General features: G+C 40.0%; 1 protein-coding gene across 7 annotated transcripts in view; it reads left to right on the top strand.

Annotated features, from left to right (window-relative positions):
* Window positions 1-12,359, top strand: part of MON2 (MON2 homolog, regulator of endosome-to-Golgi trafficking) — an 84,862-nt gene extending 72,503 nt beyond the window's left edge. For 2 of the 7 annotated variants that reach the window (XM_082311213.1, XM_082311209.1), the window contains 2 exons: window positions 208-350; window positions 7,626-9,105. In XM_082311213.1, coding sequence (XP_082167339.1) covers window positions 208-350; window positions 7,626-7,667 — 185 coding nt within the window. In that variant the 3' untranslated portion in view covers window positions 7,668-9,105. The other 5 variants (XM_082311212.1, XM_082311211.1, XR_014228109.1 and 2 more) reach the window with 5 other exon arrangements.
* The last annotated feature ends 8,115 nt before the right edge of the window (window positions 12,360-20,474 follow it).

Below are 20,474 nucleotides of genomic sequence, written 5' to 3'. Positions count from 1 at the left end.
GACTATCCCATCTGGCTTCCAGCTGCTGCAAAAAAAAGAGCATGGCTCTCCTGCAAAAGTCCTACATCATATCCGAGAGACCCGTACAGATGCCATAGTGTCTATATAGCACCTGAATGTGCCCTTATTTATACAGGCATTGACAAAATCTATTTTAAGAATGTGGACAGTAGTAAGTAATTCAGTCTGTTCTTTTCTCCATTGCAGTTGATGCTAACACATGGGCACAAGTTATTGCCTTGTACCCGACTCTAGTAGAATGTATCACCTGCTCATCCTCGGAAGTGTGCTCTGCTCTGAAAGAGGCACTGGTTCCCTTTAAGGACTTCATGCATCCACCAGCATCCAAGGTACAGAATGGAGAGTCTTGACCCCATAAAACTGTTTTTTATTTTTGAAGGAAAAAAAGTATCCAAAAATGTTTGTTCCCGGGTGAAGTTTCTCTGAGGAAATCTCTTGTGACTAGTACTTTGGCAACCCGTGCTGACTGCCTTTTAACTGTACTAACAAGAGCTCAGTAACTCATGAATACAGGCTATATCTCAAAGGTTCCAGAGCGAGTAGCAGTGCAAACCTTTAATAAATTTAACTGAATAGTTGGAATCATTTATAATCTAATGTACTTGCTACAGTATCTTGAAGTGGTGATTGAAAAGTGGGCTTATGTACAGCTTGTTGTGTATGTGTTAATGATGTAATTAAAAATATTTCAATTCAGTCAGATTTATTAGGCTGGTGTTTTGCACCCTTTTTTTGAAGTACGAATTGTACTAAAATTTTATGCAAGATGGTACTGTAACATTCCATATAACTGTAACCAGCCTTTGTAAACAAAGGGAACTGATATACTTGTGTGTATAATAAATGGTACAGTTCTGTATAAAATAGTTGCATTTATTATTTAAATTCTTTTTAAAATATTGATAATGTTAAATGCTTGAAAATGTATTTATTATGAATAAGTTGTATGCTTGCATTTTTACTTACAGTTTGCCTTCTAAATTGCCAGATATGCTCATTCATATCTGATCACGTTGTTAGTTTTTGCTTAATTGAATGTATCTTCTCTGTGGCCATTGGACATCTAAGAAAGGGTCATATGACAAAAGATTGCAGCACGCAGCCAAAAGTCTGCTGATCTCAAACTTCAAAGTAGTTGACCTGAAATAAGTTTGAATATGCAGAAATCCACTGTAGCACTTCAACACTACCATACCTCACTTCCTAATGTATTTGTTTTGAGATGTTTGTTCTACTCAGCTCTATCCATTACTGTAGTTGCAGCCTTGCTTTAAAAAAAAAAAAACATATTTGAGGGTTGTTAGCCTCTTTTGACCTTCTTGGCAGGTATCACAGTCTTTGAATCATGACCCAAGAAAGGTGATTTCAAATATCTGAAATACTTGGCTGTAATATTTTGTTCAATAATTTTAAGTGCTTTGTTTTGTAATGTCTTTTCAACCCAAATTGTTCTTATCTTTTAATTATAAACTGTGTCTGATATAAAACCATGAGAAGTGTATTTTTGAAGATAGTTACTCATTTAGAAGTGCAGTAAAATTTGTCATTAAGTAAATGCGAAATTGTTTCACGTAATACACAATTGAAGCAAAACACTTTCAATAGTATTGTTTTTAAAGTTTGTGACTTAGCACGTAAACTCTTATTTAATTAATTATGATTTCAATAATGTTTCACGTGTATTCACTTATTTTAACCTGTGATGTGAAAGCACAAAGGCCAAATGTAAAAAAAAAAAGAAAAAAAAGAAAAAAGAGAGAGACAGGTGCCTTTCTATGGATTTCAGAATTTCAGAGCTTACCTTTAGGGTTTTGTTCCTTAAAGTCTTTTGTAGATATTAAAAGAGATTATCCTGCATAAGAAATGGTATTATATCTGCTTCCTTTACACTTTCCTGGCTAAAGGGACATTGATTGGTACATGTGTATAGATGTAGAAGTTGTAGGAGCTTCAAGCTGAAGGTGTGCTGAACTGGTCAGGGTTAGAAATACCCTGCGTGAATAATGTTACGCAAGCACAGCTTTGAACAGCTTGCTCCCATAAGGTCCCAGTTTATGGTCCTTTTTAAAAGCTTTCTGCTTCAAAGTACAGTAAATATTAAAGAGGCTTCAAGATCTTGCACATTTCTCTGTGACCAAAGTTACATGAAACTTAATCGTCAAGCGTGGATAGTTTTTAGAGAACACGCAGTTTACGTTAAGGAAGCAAATGCTTCCCGTTAATAGAATTTATGTCAAAATAGCTTTTTTGGAAGAGCTGTTCCAGTAAAATGTGGAACTGGGTCCCACATACAGATTAACAACATGATCCGTACTCTGAAAGTGAAAACCTGGCAACTGCTCTCCTAATTAGTGGAAGATAAGTCAAGGTCTATGAGGTCATTAAAGAAACAAAGTATAGGACAGAAAAGAAGGGTATTAATTTGGTTTAGAATATATTATCTTAACCAGAATTTCTGGAAAGAGGTGTGCAGACCGAACTGTGGGTGAGTTTGTTTATAATTAGTTTCTAATAGGTTTTTCAGTGATAACACAGATGCCTTCTGTCCAATGAAGCAAATCTTCAGCTTTATCTGTATTTTAAAAAGGAGATGTATAAGTCTTTTCTGACTCTAGAGCTTAGAATACTTTACCACCTATGGACATTAATCTTCAAAAGGTTTGGAAATAAACGACCAATGAGCTAATTTTCCTTCCTTTCCTCTTACAAAATGAATGATATCTGTGCTATTCAAGGCATGTTTTGGATATGCAAGCTGAGACTGACCATATTCAAACCGCTTTCTTGTATCTTATATAAATAGTTTAAGAACTAAAAACAAAGCTACTTAGTTTAGAAAAGAGGCTTTTCATTGACTCATTTTGTCTGTGAATAAGAATTACTCCCTTTACTGTGCCTTCTTGTCCAGCACTCGAATATTCCTTCCAACTTGAAGGATCAGTTTCTTTTTTCTATTTGTACTTTTTGCTAAATATTCTTAGGGCTTCTTTGATGCAAACAGCATTTTTGAATATTTAAATTTCACATTTTTACATGTTTATAGCAAGATAAATCTTGTTCCTGAAGAAATTTAATTTAATTTAACGTTACCTATTGAGTAGACCCATGTCCAAGTTCTTTTTAAGTCTGTAGGGTTGCTTAGCCATGAGAAGTAAAACACGTGGACATTTTCAGGATTGGGGTCTGCATTGTGTCACTGAAATCAGCTAGAAAAGGGGCATAGCTGACTGTACAGCAATATGTTTACCTGGAAGTTAGAAGATAAGCATTAGTGGCTTATTGAATGCAACCACAATCTTCTTCTTCTCCCCAACTTTAAAAAAAGACATGGATTGGGAATCCAAAGAGAAAATGTGAGGGTCTTACAGATTATTAGAAGGTTTATATAAAGATTTGGATTACTTGGGAAAACTTGTATGTCTCAATGCCATGACCATTGCCTTAATGTACACAAGGATTTCAGATTACATAGTAACTCTGATTAAGAAAAAGGAACAGATGCCTCAAGCTGGAAACTTGTTATAAAAAGTCTTATCCTTAGAAGTAACCTACAGTAGTTATTTGCTTATCATCAGAGATGTTTATCTAACCGGACATCCATTTTGTTCCCTTGTACATGTGCCTGCTTTTCTCCCTGTTTTATTGGTGAACTGTGGAATGTTACTGGACATTAGGCCACATGAAATACACGGTCACTGTTAGTTATTTGCAAGAGCAAGTAGGAGTACGTCTGTGAAAATTCAGTAGTTTATCATCGTATTCTGCAGATGGTGGTTTTGGTTTTATTTTTGTTTTTTTGTTTTTTTTTTCACCCAGGTTGAGTTGTTTCTTCTTGCCAAATCGCAAACCTTCTCATAGCTGGCCTTGAACTCTTCAGCCGAGATATTTTTAGTGAGGTTAATGCCTTTCTTTTCCGCAGCACATGGCAAACGCAAGTACTAGTCGTCAGTGTATTCTACAGAAATTCATTTAGAAGTTCAGGATACTACTGGTTATGGGGGGAAAAAAGCATGTTTTATCCTCATCCGTTTCTGTACAGCTCAGTTCTGTGTCTTTCACTAGTTGTTCACCTCAAAATTGCAGCTTGCTACTGATTTCCTATGTGGGCAGGCATCTCCTACAACATCTTCTAAATTATCATTAGCAGAAATGCCCCTAGTTTCCAGGGATGCAGAAATTTCAGAAAATAAAATATACTATGTGTATTTTCTGTCGATCTGTTCTGATCTTTCATTCTGTCATTGCTCTCAAGGTCACTTTTCAAGGAGTAAGGGGAGTATCACAAAACATTATTGTTTGTGTACATGTGCATAGTATGTGTACAGTGTTGTGAAGGAGTCAGCTGTGAAAATGTGACTTGTGCGGTACTAGTGAGTAACATTTTTTCCTCCCCCTTTAGCTTAGTGAACTGAGATTGTGTTGCATTAAGAATTCTCAGGAATGTCTTCCAGTTTTTATCAATAAAATATTCTATGATAATGTGTGGTGCTCATTATGAGCCTGGTTTGGTACAAAAAAACATTCTTAATGATTAGCGTTTGCACATGCAGGTGAGATTCAGAATTTTCATCTCTAGCATCTTTAGGTAAAAATCCTTAGGTAGGGATGTAAACTGTTTGAGACCTCACTGATTCCTGCAGCTTACTAAATAACTCTGTCTATTACAAGGCTAACCGGATACGGACAGTTTTTCCTGGCTGCGGGTTATGAACAGATTTAGTGAGTAAGGTCTGTGCAGTATTTAGTTTATACCAAGTCTCAGGAAAGAGCAGCTCAAACAGAGAGCTTCAGCAGGGCTTGTGCACCAGCATATAAGCACACTTTGTCATATTTTAAGAACTCATCAAATGTAAATCTTGTTTCATAGCTGAGCTGTAGTGTTCAGATTTATGTCATCTTCAAAGTATCTGACTGCTGTCTAATTCAGGACAATGTTACACTCTAGGAACCAGCTGCTGGGATCAAGAATGACTACATCAGCAGCAAGTGATGAAAAAAATTTGATGGTTTAAGACAACTTGTGTAAGAAAGGTAGTGAAATTAAAGATTCATGATTCTTAGGGTGGAGGGAGGACATCAAAATAAAAATTACTGGACTTCAAGAAGGCAGACTTCAGAAAATGGATAGGTAAGATCTCACAGAAGACAAGTCTGAGGTAAGAGAGGAACTGAGGAGATAAGACAGTTCCTTGGAGATGCAAAGGCATTGACTGAAAGTGTATCCCAGTGCGGGTGACGGAGACTAGCTGTAATAAGACAGAGACCAGCTCAGTTAAATTAGGAATTTCATTGACTTCAAACACAAGGAGGAGAAGGTGGAAATTCAGATACCACCAAAGAACAATGTTAACAGATAGGGATGAAAGTAGATGAGGCACAACTGTCAACGGACAGAGAATAAATACATAAGTGGTAGAAGATTTGCACTGACAAAAGTGCTGAGTACTTAAAAGAGGATGGCTATTGACTTGCCAAGTGATCATGTGTTTGGTTCAGATTCACAATTTGTGTGTTGAATTTTTTGGTTTGTTATAGTGATGACTGATCCAAAAAGTCAAAAATCAACTGCCAGTGAATTGCTTGTGCAATTGATATGAGTGACAAAGATTGAAGAAGCTTACCTAGAAAAACAGGATAGAAAATAGTTCGATGTTGTCAAATTGACTGGGCCTGTAGAATTTCTTCCTGGTATTTAAAGAACTAATCTGAGAAACTTCAACATTTTTAAGATCATCTTTGAAAACTAATGGAAAACAAGAGAAGTACCAGATGACTGAAAAAAAAGCAAAAACAGTGCTTTAACTTTTTAAGGACAAAATGGAGGAGAAGATGGAAATTATAGATCAACTGGCCTGCCGTTGATTCTTTTATTTTCTGACAAGTAAAAATTAAAATCTGTTGTTAGCATCAGCAAGATATCCACAATGTGCATAACAACTGATAAGTATTTGCTATGATTAAGTCACATAAACCCAATCTAATTTCTTTCTGTGAAAAAGTGACAGATCTTGTGGATGGGGATAAGAACTGTTTGCTAAATCTTGGTTTTAATACTTGGCTTTGGACACTGTTTCACGTGACTTTCAACAGCAAACCAGGGAAACAAAGTCTAGCCAAGTAGACAGGACCCTAAAAGCAAGTATTAGTTGATCAGGGTAAGAGCGTGCAGGTTGGGATTCTACATGTAGCTTCTCTGAATACAATATAAGGATAAGAGAGCGTGCTTACTAAATCGGTAGCAAATCGACAAGATGTATTACAAGTATGCTAATGGCGAAATAGTCTCCCAAAAACCAGGATGCAGTTCATCAACATGACTGTAAGATGCTGCTGTTTAAGCAGCAGTCAGCTTTTTCCATTTAATTTTGCCAGCTCTCTTGAGTAGGAGACTTGAATTTCAAAAGTTTTGATGGTTTTCCTTAGAAAATCACTCCAGTGTTAAAATGGCTGTCAGTGCAAACAGCTGTCACGAACAGCATCAAGAACTAGATCTGAAAACATGTTTTGCAACAGTTTCTAATAATAGAAGTATAAAACAAACCTTAATGGTCTTAACATCTTGTAAGCAATTAAAAATTAAAAGTTTATATCAGCTTTTTAAACTAATACATTTCTATGCATAATCCATAATTTTGTAGCATTTAATCTATACAATGATTGTATAATTGTCTTTAAAGCATACAGTCAAAACTTTATTTAAACCAATCTTTATTTTTCAGTTATGTATCAAACATCTGATCTCTAATCACACTGTTTTAAAAGATTTCAACTAACAATGTATGTTACGTCTTAAAGAATTAGGTGTATATTAAAGACAGGATGGAATTCCTGCAATAAAAATAGTAGTGAGCGGTATTACCAACAGAATAGGGGGTTTGTGTTGCATTGTAGAATGCATCAAACAGAAGTATTACAATGCATTAGTTACCGTCCACTTTTCTGATTCAGAATGTACTAGTCCTTGTGTCCTATCAGTTAGACAGTAACACGCTAAAAACTGATCCTTGTATTTCTGAGGTCCTTATTTAAGCATTCATGTCTTGATTATGAAACAGATTTGATAAAAAGGATGATACCTGTGTGTTTACTATGCGAACTGTAGCATTTCATTAGCAAGAGATGAGAGTGTTCATTGCTTGAATTTCCTTTATAATCTATGTTTAGAGTTCTCAGATAAGCTTATTTTTAAAATCGGTATGATACGCTTTTCTCTCCATGTTAACACGTTTATTCCCACTGGTGGTCCACATGCGATCATATCCTTAAGAACTTCTTAAGAGATCTCCTTTGTCAGCACCATAATCCTCTTTTCACCTGAAGCATGTTCCTTACACAAAAGACGAGATAAATACAGCTACGATCTTTTTCTTCAATCAAAAATACTGCCGTGTTGAAACATACTCAAAGGCTTCAGCCCATACTGCCTGTCAGTTTAATGTCGTTGAGGGTTTTTTGGTCTGTTTTGTTTTCACAAGGGATTGCCAATAGATAAATAAGAAAGAAAATCCCTTTTAAGTCAGGTGTCTGTCTGGCATCTTTACAGTTTTGTTATTGAAGACCCTGATCTTCAAACTGGAATCATAACTGTTGCTCTCTGTGTGCAGAGTATCTGCCTTAGACTTGGCATGAGTCTCCATGACCAGTGATATTTCCGAAGTTGACAGCTTCAAGACTGCAGAGGCTGGTGAGGCTGAGAGACTATTGGAAACTTGAAACTTGACATCGCCCGGTCTGTTGTTTTTAATGTTAACTATTTCTTACTTGGAACTATTAAAGTTGCCAAGGAATTGCTTATGTTTCTGGCTTCCATGCTAGAAGACTGACACTTCTTTCCCCTATCACATCACAGACTAATGCCTAGCCGTGAGGGGAGGGACTGAGAGGCTCCATAGAAAAATGGCAGCCAAAACTGGATTGCCACCACCAGAGGACCTTTAAAAAGCACGGAGAGCAGTCTGGTTTTGATCAACGTGAGAAAACATGGAAGGGGACAGGAATATTATGCGCATAGTACTGCTGGCATGTATGTCTACAAAGAACTGGTTTCTGGAGTAGATCACAACTATTACTTGCAGATCTACTTACCGAACATCTGTTCATGCCTCAGGGCTTGGTGTTGTAGCATAATACGGTACTACCTTACCACTAACATGAGCCCCAGAGTCTGCACATCGTACTGCCCTAGAACAAACGGGGGAAGATAAACATTTATTTTAGAAAAGACATTTAAATAAATATTTTCTCTTAAATTACGAAATCAATAACCTCCGTTATAGTTCTATGCACTATAATCTCTTAAAATTTTAAGCAGTTATGTGTTGCCAAAGTCTTAAAGAGAATGCACTGAGCTGATGAATGAAGTAGCACAAAACTCTTCCTCTCTATAGAGTAGGAATCAGGAAGCAAGTTTTTCAAGTGCTAAACCACAGTCTGATAGCAGTAGCTGCTTCTTGCAGGTCCATTTCACTTTAACCAGCTCAATTCAAACAACTAGTTCAAACTTGGAAACAGATTAGGAATTGAAAAAGCTTGGGTTTTTTTCCCCTTCCATACATAGGATAGATCTGTGAAGGTGAAATCTACTGTATGTAAAAGCTGAAGGCAGTGCCAGCCAGAAACAATCAGTTCTATCCTCTTTGTTAACAAGATGTATTTCATGAATGTATCTAATACATTTAAAACAGATCAGTCTCAGAAATAATTATTTCGAATGTCGTTTTTCATATTATTCTACTTTGCATCCAAACAGAGCTGTATGGAAACTAATGAAGTGTTAAATAATCAAGAAAAAAATGCACTCAACCATTTTCTGATAAAATAAAATGTAACCATTTAGCATCTAATAAGCTATAGAATTGTTAATTATGTAAAATGTATTCCCTAGTTATAAAAGGTTGCCAGTCTTAGTGCAGTGACTATATTTAATTACAAACAAACATTTAAATGATTGCTAATGAAGTAATAAAAATAATCTTTTAGGAGAGATAAATACAGATGCAAAATAAGGTTTCAAACATAGTTCCCTGTTTATTTAAATCATTATTAAAAACAAGTCACTTTTGACAGAAATCATTCGTCCCGTAATCAAACTTATGAGAGGCAGTATGGAGTATTTGCTTTGAGAGCCACAAGTTGGATTCCTCTTCTGAGATTTAGGTAACTAAAATTTTGAGGTCTACCCCAAGCTGAACTAGCCTGGCTTTCATTAGCAGTTAGGGTAGACAAACAGGCCTAGCAGGAGATCCATTCCACCCTAAAAGAGGTCACGTCAGTTGCTATGTGGAAGTGACAGTTCTTGCTATGGGAGCATAGGCTTCGGCATCTGGTGTTTTGTGGGTTTGGGGTTTTTTTCAGTTTACTTTAGACATCTCAAAATGGGTAAGATGAGTATCTGTCAGTGGCTCAGCCAGCCACAGTAAATGCAACTGACTTTGCTATTGCAATGTGTTGATGGTGCTATAGTTTTTCTGAGCTCCCTTAAGAGCATTTTCTTTGTGGGTTTTTGTTTGCGGTTTTTTACATGTCCTTTGCAGGGGCCTACTCTGAGGCTTGGCTGGTTTTTTCACCTGGTGGAGATCATATTCAATATTTATTTGTTTGTATCCTGTCTCTGTGAGGGACAACATGCTAAGACTTTCTTGTAGTCATAGCGTTAGTCTAAATGATTAGATGAAGACTTAAGAGCTCAACAGTTGGTGCAGAAAAGAGCTCTCTTTGAACCTTAAATTCTCCTTGCTACTGATCTGCCTTGGTTTTCCATAGATTCCCCAATTTGGATGAGTACATGACATTGTTTTCATGAACTCAATAAACTGAACTAAATATTTCCAGCCCTGCTATGCTTTTGTACACTCCTTATCAGAGAATTTTTCTGTTTGTTTTTTATATAACATTTAACTGCTGCTTTCTACCCAATTGTTTCAGGTCAGCAAGGTTACAATTGGTTCTGATAGTTACAAGTTGGTGCCTGAATGCTAATTTTTGACATTTGAATTTCTCATCTCTGAGGAAAAAGAAAAAATGTTTGCTAGTAAGCATGACTTCTTTGAAAGTCGTTGCACATTCACATTCTCGGTAAAGATGACGTGAATTACTGAGAGTAACTGAGGGCACCGATCCTCAGACTCTTTCAGAGCTTTGCGTTACAGGGTGTGGGACAGCGTGAGGGAATCAGCAAGCTGGGTGGCTCCAGCAAACACCAGGGTCTGGAAGCTTGCAGATTGGTACCTGCATCCCTCTGCAGCCTTGCACATTTCCTAACCTTTTAGTTTCTTTTTCGTTGCTTTCCAGGATCTACTTTAATAACTTCTTAGACTTCCAGTTTTTAGATAAATGCAAATCCAAAAAGAAAATATCAGTGTAGATGTTCTGAATTGCCATATAATAAATTGTGATGTATGCTGAATATCTGCCGTTAGTTTTTAGTGATATCTGATGACAATTTAAAAATAACAATTTCTGCCTATACACGATAGACTACAAATATTTCAATTAATAAACCTACCAAACTTTCCAGAGGAAAAAGTATTCTACTGTTGTTGATCTGCCCCATCTTATAAATAATTAAATTAATCCCAATGATGTGGTTTAAATTTACATTTTACTTTCACCCAGAAGTGCTGATTTTCCTCATACAGAAATTGCAAAGTCCTTGTCCAAGAAACTTTCTAAATGTACTCACGATGTTAAGATGGATTTCAGTCTGTTAGTTAATATAAAAGAGACTTTAATTCAGGAAAACAAGTAATTGAGACATGAAATACTGATAGTCTTGTGTAAAAGTTTCTTTATATTGTATAGTTGAAGTGGCCTTAGAACAGAAAGGAGCACAGGTTAAAAAAAAAAAAAAAAGATAAAAATTAACCCAGAATTAACTAAAAACTTCAATATTCTAAACATGGAGGATTTTTTCCACTATTAATACCTTTTGTAATATAATCTTAGTTTAAATAAATCTATCTGAAATTTGTGATAGGCAAAAAGGTATGAAAAGATTTAGCTTTTGCACTTTTTTTTTATAAACACTTAAAGTTTCCCAATTTTAGATTGTGTTTCTTTTTCAGAATTGGGTTTTCACATGTATGCCAACTTAACTGAGTAGGAATGGAGCGTACATTTCCTTAGTGCATCCATCTCTCTGAAATACTTTGCCTCTCCTGACTTGACCTCAACTAGCAGAACAATTAAGTCTTACTGTCCTTGTGAGAAATAGTATTACACAGCTTTACAGAGGAAAACAGGAATTGGGAGAAAGTGGTCTGAAGGAGATCAAGCAGTCCCTTCCAGAACCAGAAGGAAAGGACTTGTGAGTTACTGGATGCTTCCATTTTCTCAGCTGTAGAATGTTCTTTTAACTTTTCAGTCAGTATCAAAAACATATGTACTTTATAAGCATACAGAAACTCTTGGCACATTTTCTCCAACAGAATGTCACTTGTTTAAATATCTTTTTAAAACAAGCAATCAGTGATCTAATTGCACCCAATGCTTAATATAGGTAGCAACTTTAAAAACAGGGAACTACACGATCATGAAGTATTTTATCTTTGTCTCTTCCTTAATAAGGCCATGTTTTGGCTGCTTTCTAGTGTGACTTTCTCAACTACAAATTTGTCCCACGTTGTCACTAAAGGCATTGCATTTTATTCGCAACCCATGTTGTAGATAGTTTTGCACTGGAAACTCCAAGACTATTGTGTTTCATTTGAGGTCTGGCTGCAAGCTGGGTTATTTCCATATTCTGCATCACCGATGTTAATACGGTCTTTGTAAACTGAACTGACATTTTTTTTAACTCTTGCAGACTAATTCTTCTGGTGTATTGGTAGCTGGTTTTTTCGACAGATTTGTTTGTAAGATCTGCTGTTGGTGAAGGCCAAAACAAACTTGAGAAAAATGTTAGTAACTTTTGTGAATTTGTAATCAGGTTCACAGTCTCTTTGAGGTCAGTTTCTGGTACGGAGTTGTCATCCTCGGGTCTACTTCCATTTAGAAATAAAAGAGCTTCCAGGTTTTGTATTTGTATTAAAAAAAAAAAAAACCAACCTGTAGAGTGCAAAAACGGATTAAGTTTAGAAGTTAAAGCCCAGAACCAAAGAATGCAGTGTTTACTTTGTACTTCTAAAGCCAGTGCCCTCTTTTTTGCCCAGCACGTCGCCAGGAGGCCCGCGCCCAGCCGCGCTGCCCGGCGCTCGGTCGGAGGCCGTCGCGCTGCACGGACGGAAGAGCGGGTGCGAGCTGCCTCTTGGCTCCTGTGACTGAAAGACACATGTGAGCGGAAAGCAGGCTGCCATTTCGGTGCCACCCTGCAGCTTTCGGCGCCTTCTCCGGCCCGGCCCTGCCCCCTGGCCGTGGCTCCGGTCAGCGCCGCGGCCGCCGGAACCTGTCCCGCCCTACCGAGCGCCCACACCACCCGCCACCGCCTTAAAGGGGCGGGAGGTCCGTCCCCGCTGCTGCGCCTCTCTCAGACCGCGCCTCCAGTGACAAAGCCCCAGCTGAAGGGCGCCCGTTCCCCCTCGCCCCGCCCCGCCTGCACGTCCCGTGGGCCCCGCTGCGGCCGCGGCGTTTCCCGCGGCTGTTACGGAGTCCCGGATCGAGAGCGGGAGATTCTCCCCCTCCCGGCATCCCCCCGGACGAGCGTAACACCCTCCTGCGCAGTCCGGCGGGAACCGAAGGGAGAGCCGCAGCGGAGTGGCGCAGCGCCCGTCTGTGAATAGCGGCCTCCCGCCGTCCCGCGCCATCTTGAATGCTAGCTGGGGGCCGCGTTCCCCCTCCCTCTTCAAGATGGCGCCGGCCGGGTGAGTGACATGTCCAGTCACGTGGGCAGCGGATGAGCCCCTCTCTCCCCCCGCCTTAAATGATCTCTATGGTTCAGCCGGACACACAGGCGGCGGCGGCGGCGGCGAGGGACGGAGCCGCGGCGGGAGCGGGGCCGCGGCGCCCGCCCGGCGCCTCCTTTGTCTGCGGCCTCGGCAAGGCGAGCGCTTCCCCCTCCCCGACCCTCCGGGCTGCGCCCCGACGCCCTCGCCTGGGGGGTCGGCTCCCTCCTCGGCGGCGGGGGCTCCCCGCCGGGGCGGGGGCGGCGGGAGGTCAGCGGCGGGCGGGCAGGGCGGGCTGCCGGCGGCTGCCGCCTTCCCTCCCCGCCCCGCACCCCCTTCGTCCGCGGGCTGCCCGCCGGCGGGGCCGGGGCCGGGGCCGGCGGGGCGGCCGTGCCGCAGGGAGGGGCGGTGCGGGCAGGTCCTGTGCCGCCGCCGTTCCTGCGGAGGGTGGGCGAGGAGGGCGGCTGGAGCGGGTGGGGGGGTCGGGGTGTGTGGGGGGGTGTCTGCCTGCTCTGTGTCCCCCCCACCCTCCCGTTTCGCTCCTTTCTTCCCTCCCGCCCTCCTTCCCTTCCCCTCCCCTCCCCTCCCCATCTGTTATAGGCTTGCGGAACTGTGGCTGTTTGAAATTAAACGTGATCTTTACTGTACCAGCTGGGGTCTGTAATGTAGCTGATAAATGAAGCTCTTCCCGTCGGTTTCAGGTCATGCAAGGAAAAGGGCAAAGCTGGGGAGGGAGCTGGGCGGGGTTTCCCTTTGCTTTTCACAGTCAGGCGAGAGGAGTCTGGTTGATGTCTGCAGCAGATAAAGGAGACAAGAGGATCATCAAAAGACCCCAGAGCCCTTTTATCTTTCTGCTGTTTTTCCCTCTAATTTCATTTACTGTTGCTGCGTTGTCTGTCTGCTTGTTTCCCCCCTTCAGAAGGGGTCGGGTGTGCACCAGGGCCCTGGCTGAGGTAGTAGTTTGTGCTGTTGGTCGGGTTGTGACATTGCCCGCTGTGGAGATAACTGCGCAAGCTACTGCCTTGCTAGTGCTGGTGATGATCAGCTGCAGATGAAGACAATGACAATGGGAATCCCCTTTGTTTTCCCGGGATTGCATGCTGCTGAGGTGGCAACAATTCCTTCTCCTCCTACTTCTGCAGAAGGAGTCTAGCCTTGGCCACTGAGATGAGTAGTGGGGTTCGACCCCGTCGGTAGGATGCTGCTTCTTTCACAGAGCTGGATGAAAACCCATTAGGTTCACACTGTTTGGAGGGCATCTGACTTTGGGCTGAAGAGCAAGTGTCTGCATTTCTTCTCATGTTGAGACCTTATTATTCACATGGCACCCTTGAAAGAGGTGGATTTTCTATTTTGTGAAGACAGAGATCAATGACCGACTTGTATTTTCTGTGTTCTGAATATGCAAAACTTGTATGTGTGATATTAAGTGCTCTTGTTTGAATGGTAAAAAATCCTGAATATTTATCTAACAAATAGCAAAAATATGTAATTAGCACTTTCCTTACATTGATAAGATAGTCTTTTTACAGTATAGTTGACTAATTGTATTGCTTGGTGCTAACAATTTTTAGGTGAACTTCTGAGATATTTTTCCTGTATATTTTGACGTACTTATTGTGAAAAGCAAACCCGTGAATCTGCTACTATGAATTAATTAAAATTGCTGGTATATTTATAGTGATGGCTAAGGGTATCTTTTTGATATGAATTTTAGTATGTTGATCACTTATTATAATGGCTTAAACTTGGAATATATTAAAAGATTTACAATAAATGCACATAACAGTTGTCTCTTATGTTTTTAAAAATGAGAGTTAATTTTTCAGTCTTTGTAAGACCTAACTATGAACAGGTTGTGGTTAATCTCTTGAGTTCGTAGTGAAAGTTAAAGCTCTAGCTAAACACTTGAAAATAAGTTGGTGCTTAATACTGCTTCTAATTCACAGGGCTAATTTATTATTTATTTAGTATTTATAATATTGGGAAGAGTTGGGCAATTTAGATGTTTAACTTTGCCTCTTTTTTTGAATTGTTTGAACTCATGTGTTTAGAAGACATGCAAAGGTTGCTCTTGCACCTCTGCTGAATGTAAAGTGCCTTGCAGAACATAGGGAACATCATACTTGCTGACAAGTTTAATCTGATGATGCTTCATTTCTACCCTGTGCAATGTGTTACTCTGGCAATTCAAGCTCTGTCATAAACAAAACTTTTAAAAAGCTAGCTATTCTCATGTTCACTAATAAACTAACGTTAAGTGTTCTTACTAGTAGATTTTCTTTGAAGTAAAATAGCTGTCATAGTTATTGACTGTCTACAAATTTAGAACATATCCTGGCTTTTTTTTTTCCCACCTTAATTGGAAGTGGCAAAAAGGATACAACAGCCGCCTGCTTTTCACATCCTAACAAACAGCACATCTCAAACAGAGCCCCTTCGGGTTTGATCTGGAAGTTAGGGCGATATTTTCACCATCTACGTTTAGGTGTCTGTTTTAGCTGGTTAATCCACTAGTCCCTCTCTCTTCAGTGGAGGAAGCAGAGATAGATCCCTGATGTAAATCACGCTTTCAAGTGCCTTACCATTATTGATCTGAATTATCCTTTCAAGGAGCCTGTCTCTGCATGTTGATTGTAAGGGAGGTGAAGGAGCTTCAGCTAAGTGCCTGTAGGTGGGTGGTGTGAAATTGTCCTCTCTGTTGCTTTCCCTTCTTATGCTCAGGGAAGTTGGGTAGAGCTAGAACTTGGCTCCTTTTGTAGCTTTTTGGGTTTGAGGGAGAGAATCTATGGGAGAAGATGTGTGCAAGTATACTACCATTAAGCACTTAGTTGTTTATCTCCTGTGTAAAATATCTCCCTTAAACTTCACTTGCCACCTGAGCAATCAGTCAGTTCTTTGTGCTCTGGATGGTGACTTCAGAGTTCGGGAGAATGTTAAGAGCCTGTATTAAAATAAGATAGTGCTACTGAAATAGTGCAGGTAGGGAGACTACTGGTTGTGTAATGCATGAGGTGGTTTGTCCTCATGTCCGCATAGGTCTCTGTTATCTATTGCTTGGTAGGTTTTAGGTGTGTACATGTGAATTATTTCCTTGAAGAGTTGCATTCAAGATGCTTAGCTTTGCTTTAGGGATATCCATGCATTTCCTAGTTCAGAACACTTCTCAGTCCTGCATTCAAAGTGTAGAAATTAGTCCAGACAAGTTCCATCCTTAGCATTGACCTAGTCTCAGTCCTTACTGCTTAACTGTCCAACTTGCATAGCTTGCTGTTATGAAGAAGGCTGCGACACCGTGCTTTGAGGCAAAGAGATTAATTCTTCAGTGGAAGAATCTTAGTGATGTTGTAAAAGTTGAAGCTGATATTTCTGAAAATACTGAGAAAACCTAAAACGGAAAGAGTAGCTCATATCTTGCAAATTCAGTGATCCTTTATTGTGATTTGACGAATTAGTTTGGAATGAAAAAATGCATCATGCCAATTGAAAAGCTGTACTGCTGGCATGTTACTGTCTATGGCATTGTCTCCTGCTGAAATTTTTTTCCTCTTATTCTTCAGAGGTTTCACTCAGTCAAACTTCTTGTGTGAATTTGTTATAGAAACATTAAAATAGGCACATGGCTGAGTTGATGGAATTTCTGTGCAAAGTTATTTAGTTTATAGTATCCCTATTGTGTATTGTTTGCTGTGCTGGGTGAGAAAGTACTGCAAGAAATGTTCCTCTGTAGCTTTTCTGAGCACTTCTTTTGACTCATAGAATAATAAAAATGCATTGAGATTCATGGCATAGTCGATTAAGCTTTAGATGCTCTTATTCCCTGGTTTGATGTCTTTTTGCACTATTGTCTTACCTATTTTGTGAAGAACAGTCACCAGCTGCTCACCCCTCCAGCTACTGTCTGTCAATGCTGCTTCTGAAGATACTGGCACGCATCAACCTAAAACCTTAGATTCAAGATAGTTGCTTCCCTGCAGGGTGCAGTTGCCCTCTCTGTCACCAAGGAGAGTGCTGTGTTCCCGTGCTAGCAAAACTGATATTTGAGAACTTGTCTTCACTGAGGGCAGGCTTGGTTATTCTACTTTAATAGATCCTGGGCCATGCACATAATGAGTGAGACCTCCCACTTACACCAGGAAGCAGCTTAAGACAGTAAGAGGAAATGCCAGTTTCTAGAGAGTTATGTCTATAAATACAGAAGCACTTACTTAAAATACATCAATGCATTTAATAAGTTAGATGTGCGGCTTCCCGTTGTATGCTTTCTTTGTACAAATGAGTACTAAACATAAGGAAATGCTTACACTAGTAATTATAAATGGAAGTGGACTGCATTCTTTATATTTAAATTAGTTTACTTGCATCTTCCACTGTTCTGTGCTTAAGTGTTACTCAATGAAGTGATAAAAATTGGTTCTAGAACATTGCTTCTAGAGGAGGTTATATATATATATATATATATATAACATATATATATATAACTCATATATATATATATATATATATAACATATGAGGTGGGGGTTGGTCTCTTCTCCCTAGTAATAAGTGATAGGACGAGCGGGAACGACCTCAAGCTGCGCCAGGGGAAGTTTAGGTTGGATATTAGGAAAAACTTCTTCCCCAAAAGGGTAGTCAGGCACTGGAACAGGCTGCCCAGGGAAGTGGTTGAGTCTCCATCCCTGGAGGTATTTGAAAGATGTGTAGACGTAGTGCTTAGGGACATGGTTTAGTGGTGGACTTGGCAGTGATAGGTTACGGTTGGACTCAATGATCTTAAGGGTCTTTTCCAACCTTAATGATTCTATGATTCTATGATATATGCCTCTAGAGAGATTTTCTGCAGCAGAAAGAGAAATGTCATTCAAAGCATGAGTGTGAATGTTTGGGAAACTCTGGAATACCTAGATTTTAGTTATAGAATACCTTTAATATTAGCCTTCTAACATATATTTGGATCATAATTTTTACAAATTTATAAATTTATTTTTGAGCAAGTACTCAAGCCTTTTAGCGGAGCTAGTTCAGTTTTTAGGTGAGAGTCTTTTAGCCTCTCAGCTGCATTAATGTACAGGCTTTGTGAATTTCTGTCAAAAAAGAACATGTGTTCTGAAAGCGTGAAAGGTGGGGAAAGATGAGAAATGTAACAGAAGAAGTTACCTTTGCTGGGGATTTAGTGGAATCACTGAAGTGAAAGGCTTGTATTTAATGGGAAGGGGCTGGAGTGTGCCCTCAGGCATGGAAAGTGCTACATCATGGTGAAAAGAGCTGCTGTTTTCTGTCTGGTAAGAGAATCTGAAGACTGGAAATGAACTCATGTTTCTTCTCCCCGGCCAAGACTTGACCTGCAGAAAGGGCTCTCTTACCTGGCCTTCGAGTTTCTCTTCCCAGGTTTGCTTATTTCTCCTGTCTTTCAGTTTTCTTTGCACCTAAAGTTCTCACTCTTGCCCTATTAGTTTGTGTACCCTGCTCGCCTCTGCAAGCCAGGTGAAGCTGCGCATATCTTAGCATGTTAGTAGCTTTTGAAGTTTGCCTGCCTGTTGTAGGCTTTTGGTGAAGGTTGCAATGGCTGCAACGAAGAACTGTCTTGGTGCAACAGATTAGCTTTGTCCAGGATTTAGCGATGCCAATGTGTCAGTACACAAATGGAAAATATCCAGTCTTGCACCATCTTTCTAAATGCTGTAAGTCTCTTGTTCCAGACCAGCTAAGAACATAGCATCTATGATGTCTGGTTGTCAGATCCCTTCCTGGTCCCTGATCACCTATTCCTTCTTTCCACCCTCTCTACAGTAATTTTTGAAGCCAAGAACTGTCTTCAGCCACTTGAAAGAAGGTTGAAGTTTTAAAATAAAATTATGTCCTTCTAACTTACATGAAAATATGTTTAAACATCTCATTGCTAAGGCGGTGTGATATTTCCCAATTTCCCCTTTCACCTGAAGACAACTCAAAGTTTGCCTCATCCCGTTCTGAAGGGTGCGTTTTCTGCCTTCCATTTCATCCTTTGCAAGAAGCAAGGATTTTGCCTTGCAGGTCTTAAGCCTTGTCCCACAAAAAAATGAGACAAAGGAATTGGTATGAAAACGCTGGCATTGAGTGAGGTGAGGTCATACTTACCCCACCTTCTGGGTGAAGGTTTGTGAGTGTTGGAAGGGAAGAGGGGACAGGTTTGTTGGTGGTTAACTTTTGAAGTACCACATCAGGAGGGACTGTTGAACTGATAGTTCAGTGGCCTGGTATTACCTGTGGTACGTGTTCCTGGAAGGATATGTTACTTTGATGCTAAAACTTTTGTCCGGAAAGGCAAGAGAATCCTTTGTATGCCACCTGCAAAGAAAAGCAAAGAAAAAGGTATGGTGACAGACTTCCAGCTGCTTTGAAATCTACTTTTTTACCTGGTAAAAATCAGTGTGGTTTGTGTGTGTGTGGTTTTTGTTGAGGCCTTGTGTTTCAAGCTGAAGCTTAGTTTTCAGTCTAAACCAGATCTTGTTCACTCCCAGAGTTTCTACACTCTGGTCTTGAAGGGGAAGTTGGTCCAGTTCAGGAGCTTCCAGAAAGAAGCTTCTGGAAGTTTAAAATAAACCTAATAAATAGTACATTTTAATTATCATAAAAAGCTTTTGTTATGAGAGTGAATTACATTTTGGTATTGAAGTACGAAGTGGTGGCTTTTGTCTTAGGTAGGTGTAAGTGAAAGCTATATCACTCTTGTCCAATAAAATGACGTTTAAGATTAATTGTGTTTCTGTAGAGTACCATGGGATTCATCAGGTTGTGAAGTGTGCAGCTGTTAGACATGTTCAGCTCTCAGGCGGTGGCAAGTGTGGTGGTATGCCTAACAGAAATAACACAGAGGGGCCAAAAGTGAACTCAAGACATGAGACGTTCCTTTGAGAGCCTCTGTGGTGTTTCCACTCCTGGTATCGGTGCATGTGACCTTCAGAACCGTCTGAAAAATGTATTGCTATGTCAATGACCTATGCAATAGGTACTATTTCAGGTAAGAAAGCCACCACCTGGATCCGTTTTTCCATTCCTCCTATGTTGCCAGGACAGATCCCACTGTTGTGTTTCCTTGAATGATTTTTAGGTGTGTTGTAGCTGAACCCTGAGTTATGCCAGGAGGAAGATGAGGCCAAGGAGGCAGATGTTTAACAACGTGTTATTTTTGTTCTCTCTCTTCCTAAATTGAATACATGTATTAGAAGCTGAGGGAGATGTAGGGCCAAAGTACAGTCCTCTGTGAAACACTGTGTGCAATAGATGCACAGGCTAACTGGTGCAGTCTGACTCTTGTTCATGAAACCCTGGGCTTCTTTCAGATTAACAGGTCACCTGTGTACTGCAAGTCAGCAGCTATGCTTTACAGTATGAAACCTATTCCTAAATTTCTTGGCAATGCAGGCTGCTGAAGTGAGGAGACTGTTTATCTATTGTGTACCTAAGGGCTACACTAGCATGCATAATTTATAAAAGGGTCTTATATAAACTACAGCCCTTCAGCGTGTCCTGCAAAGTCGATTCACTGCTGTATTGCATCTAGCAAGGACTGCTTCAAGGCCATCTGTGTTATACAGGATGGAACAAGGACGTCTACAATGATCTGGTTGGAGTTTGGATCCTAGATTTTCTG

The sequence above is a fragment of the Platalea leucorodia genome (assembly GCF_965183815.1).
Source record: "Platalea leucorodia genome assembly, chromosome: 4".
NCBI lineage: Eukaryota > Metazoa > Chordata > Aves > Pelecaniformes > Threskiornithidae > Platalea > Platalea leucorodia.
The sequence above is the reverse complement of the archived record's forward strand: the minus strand, read 5'-3'. Positions and strand labels throughout refer to the sequence as shown.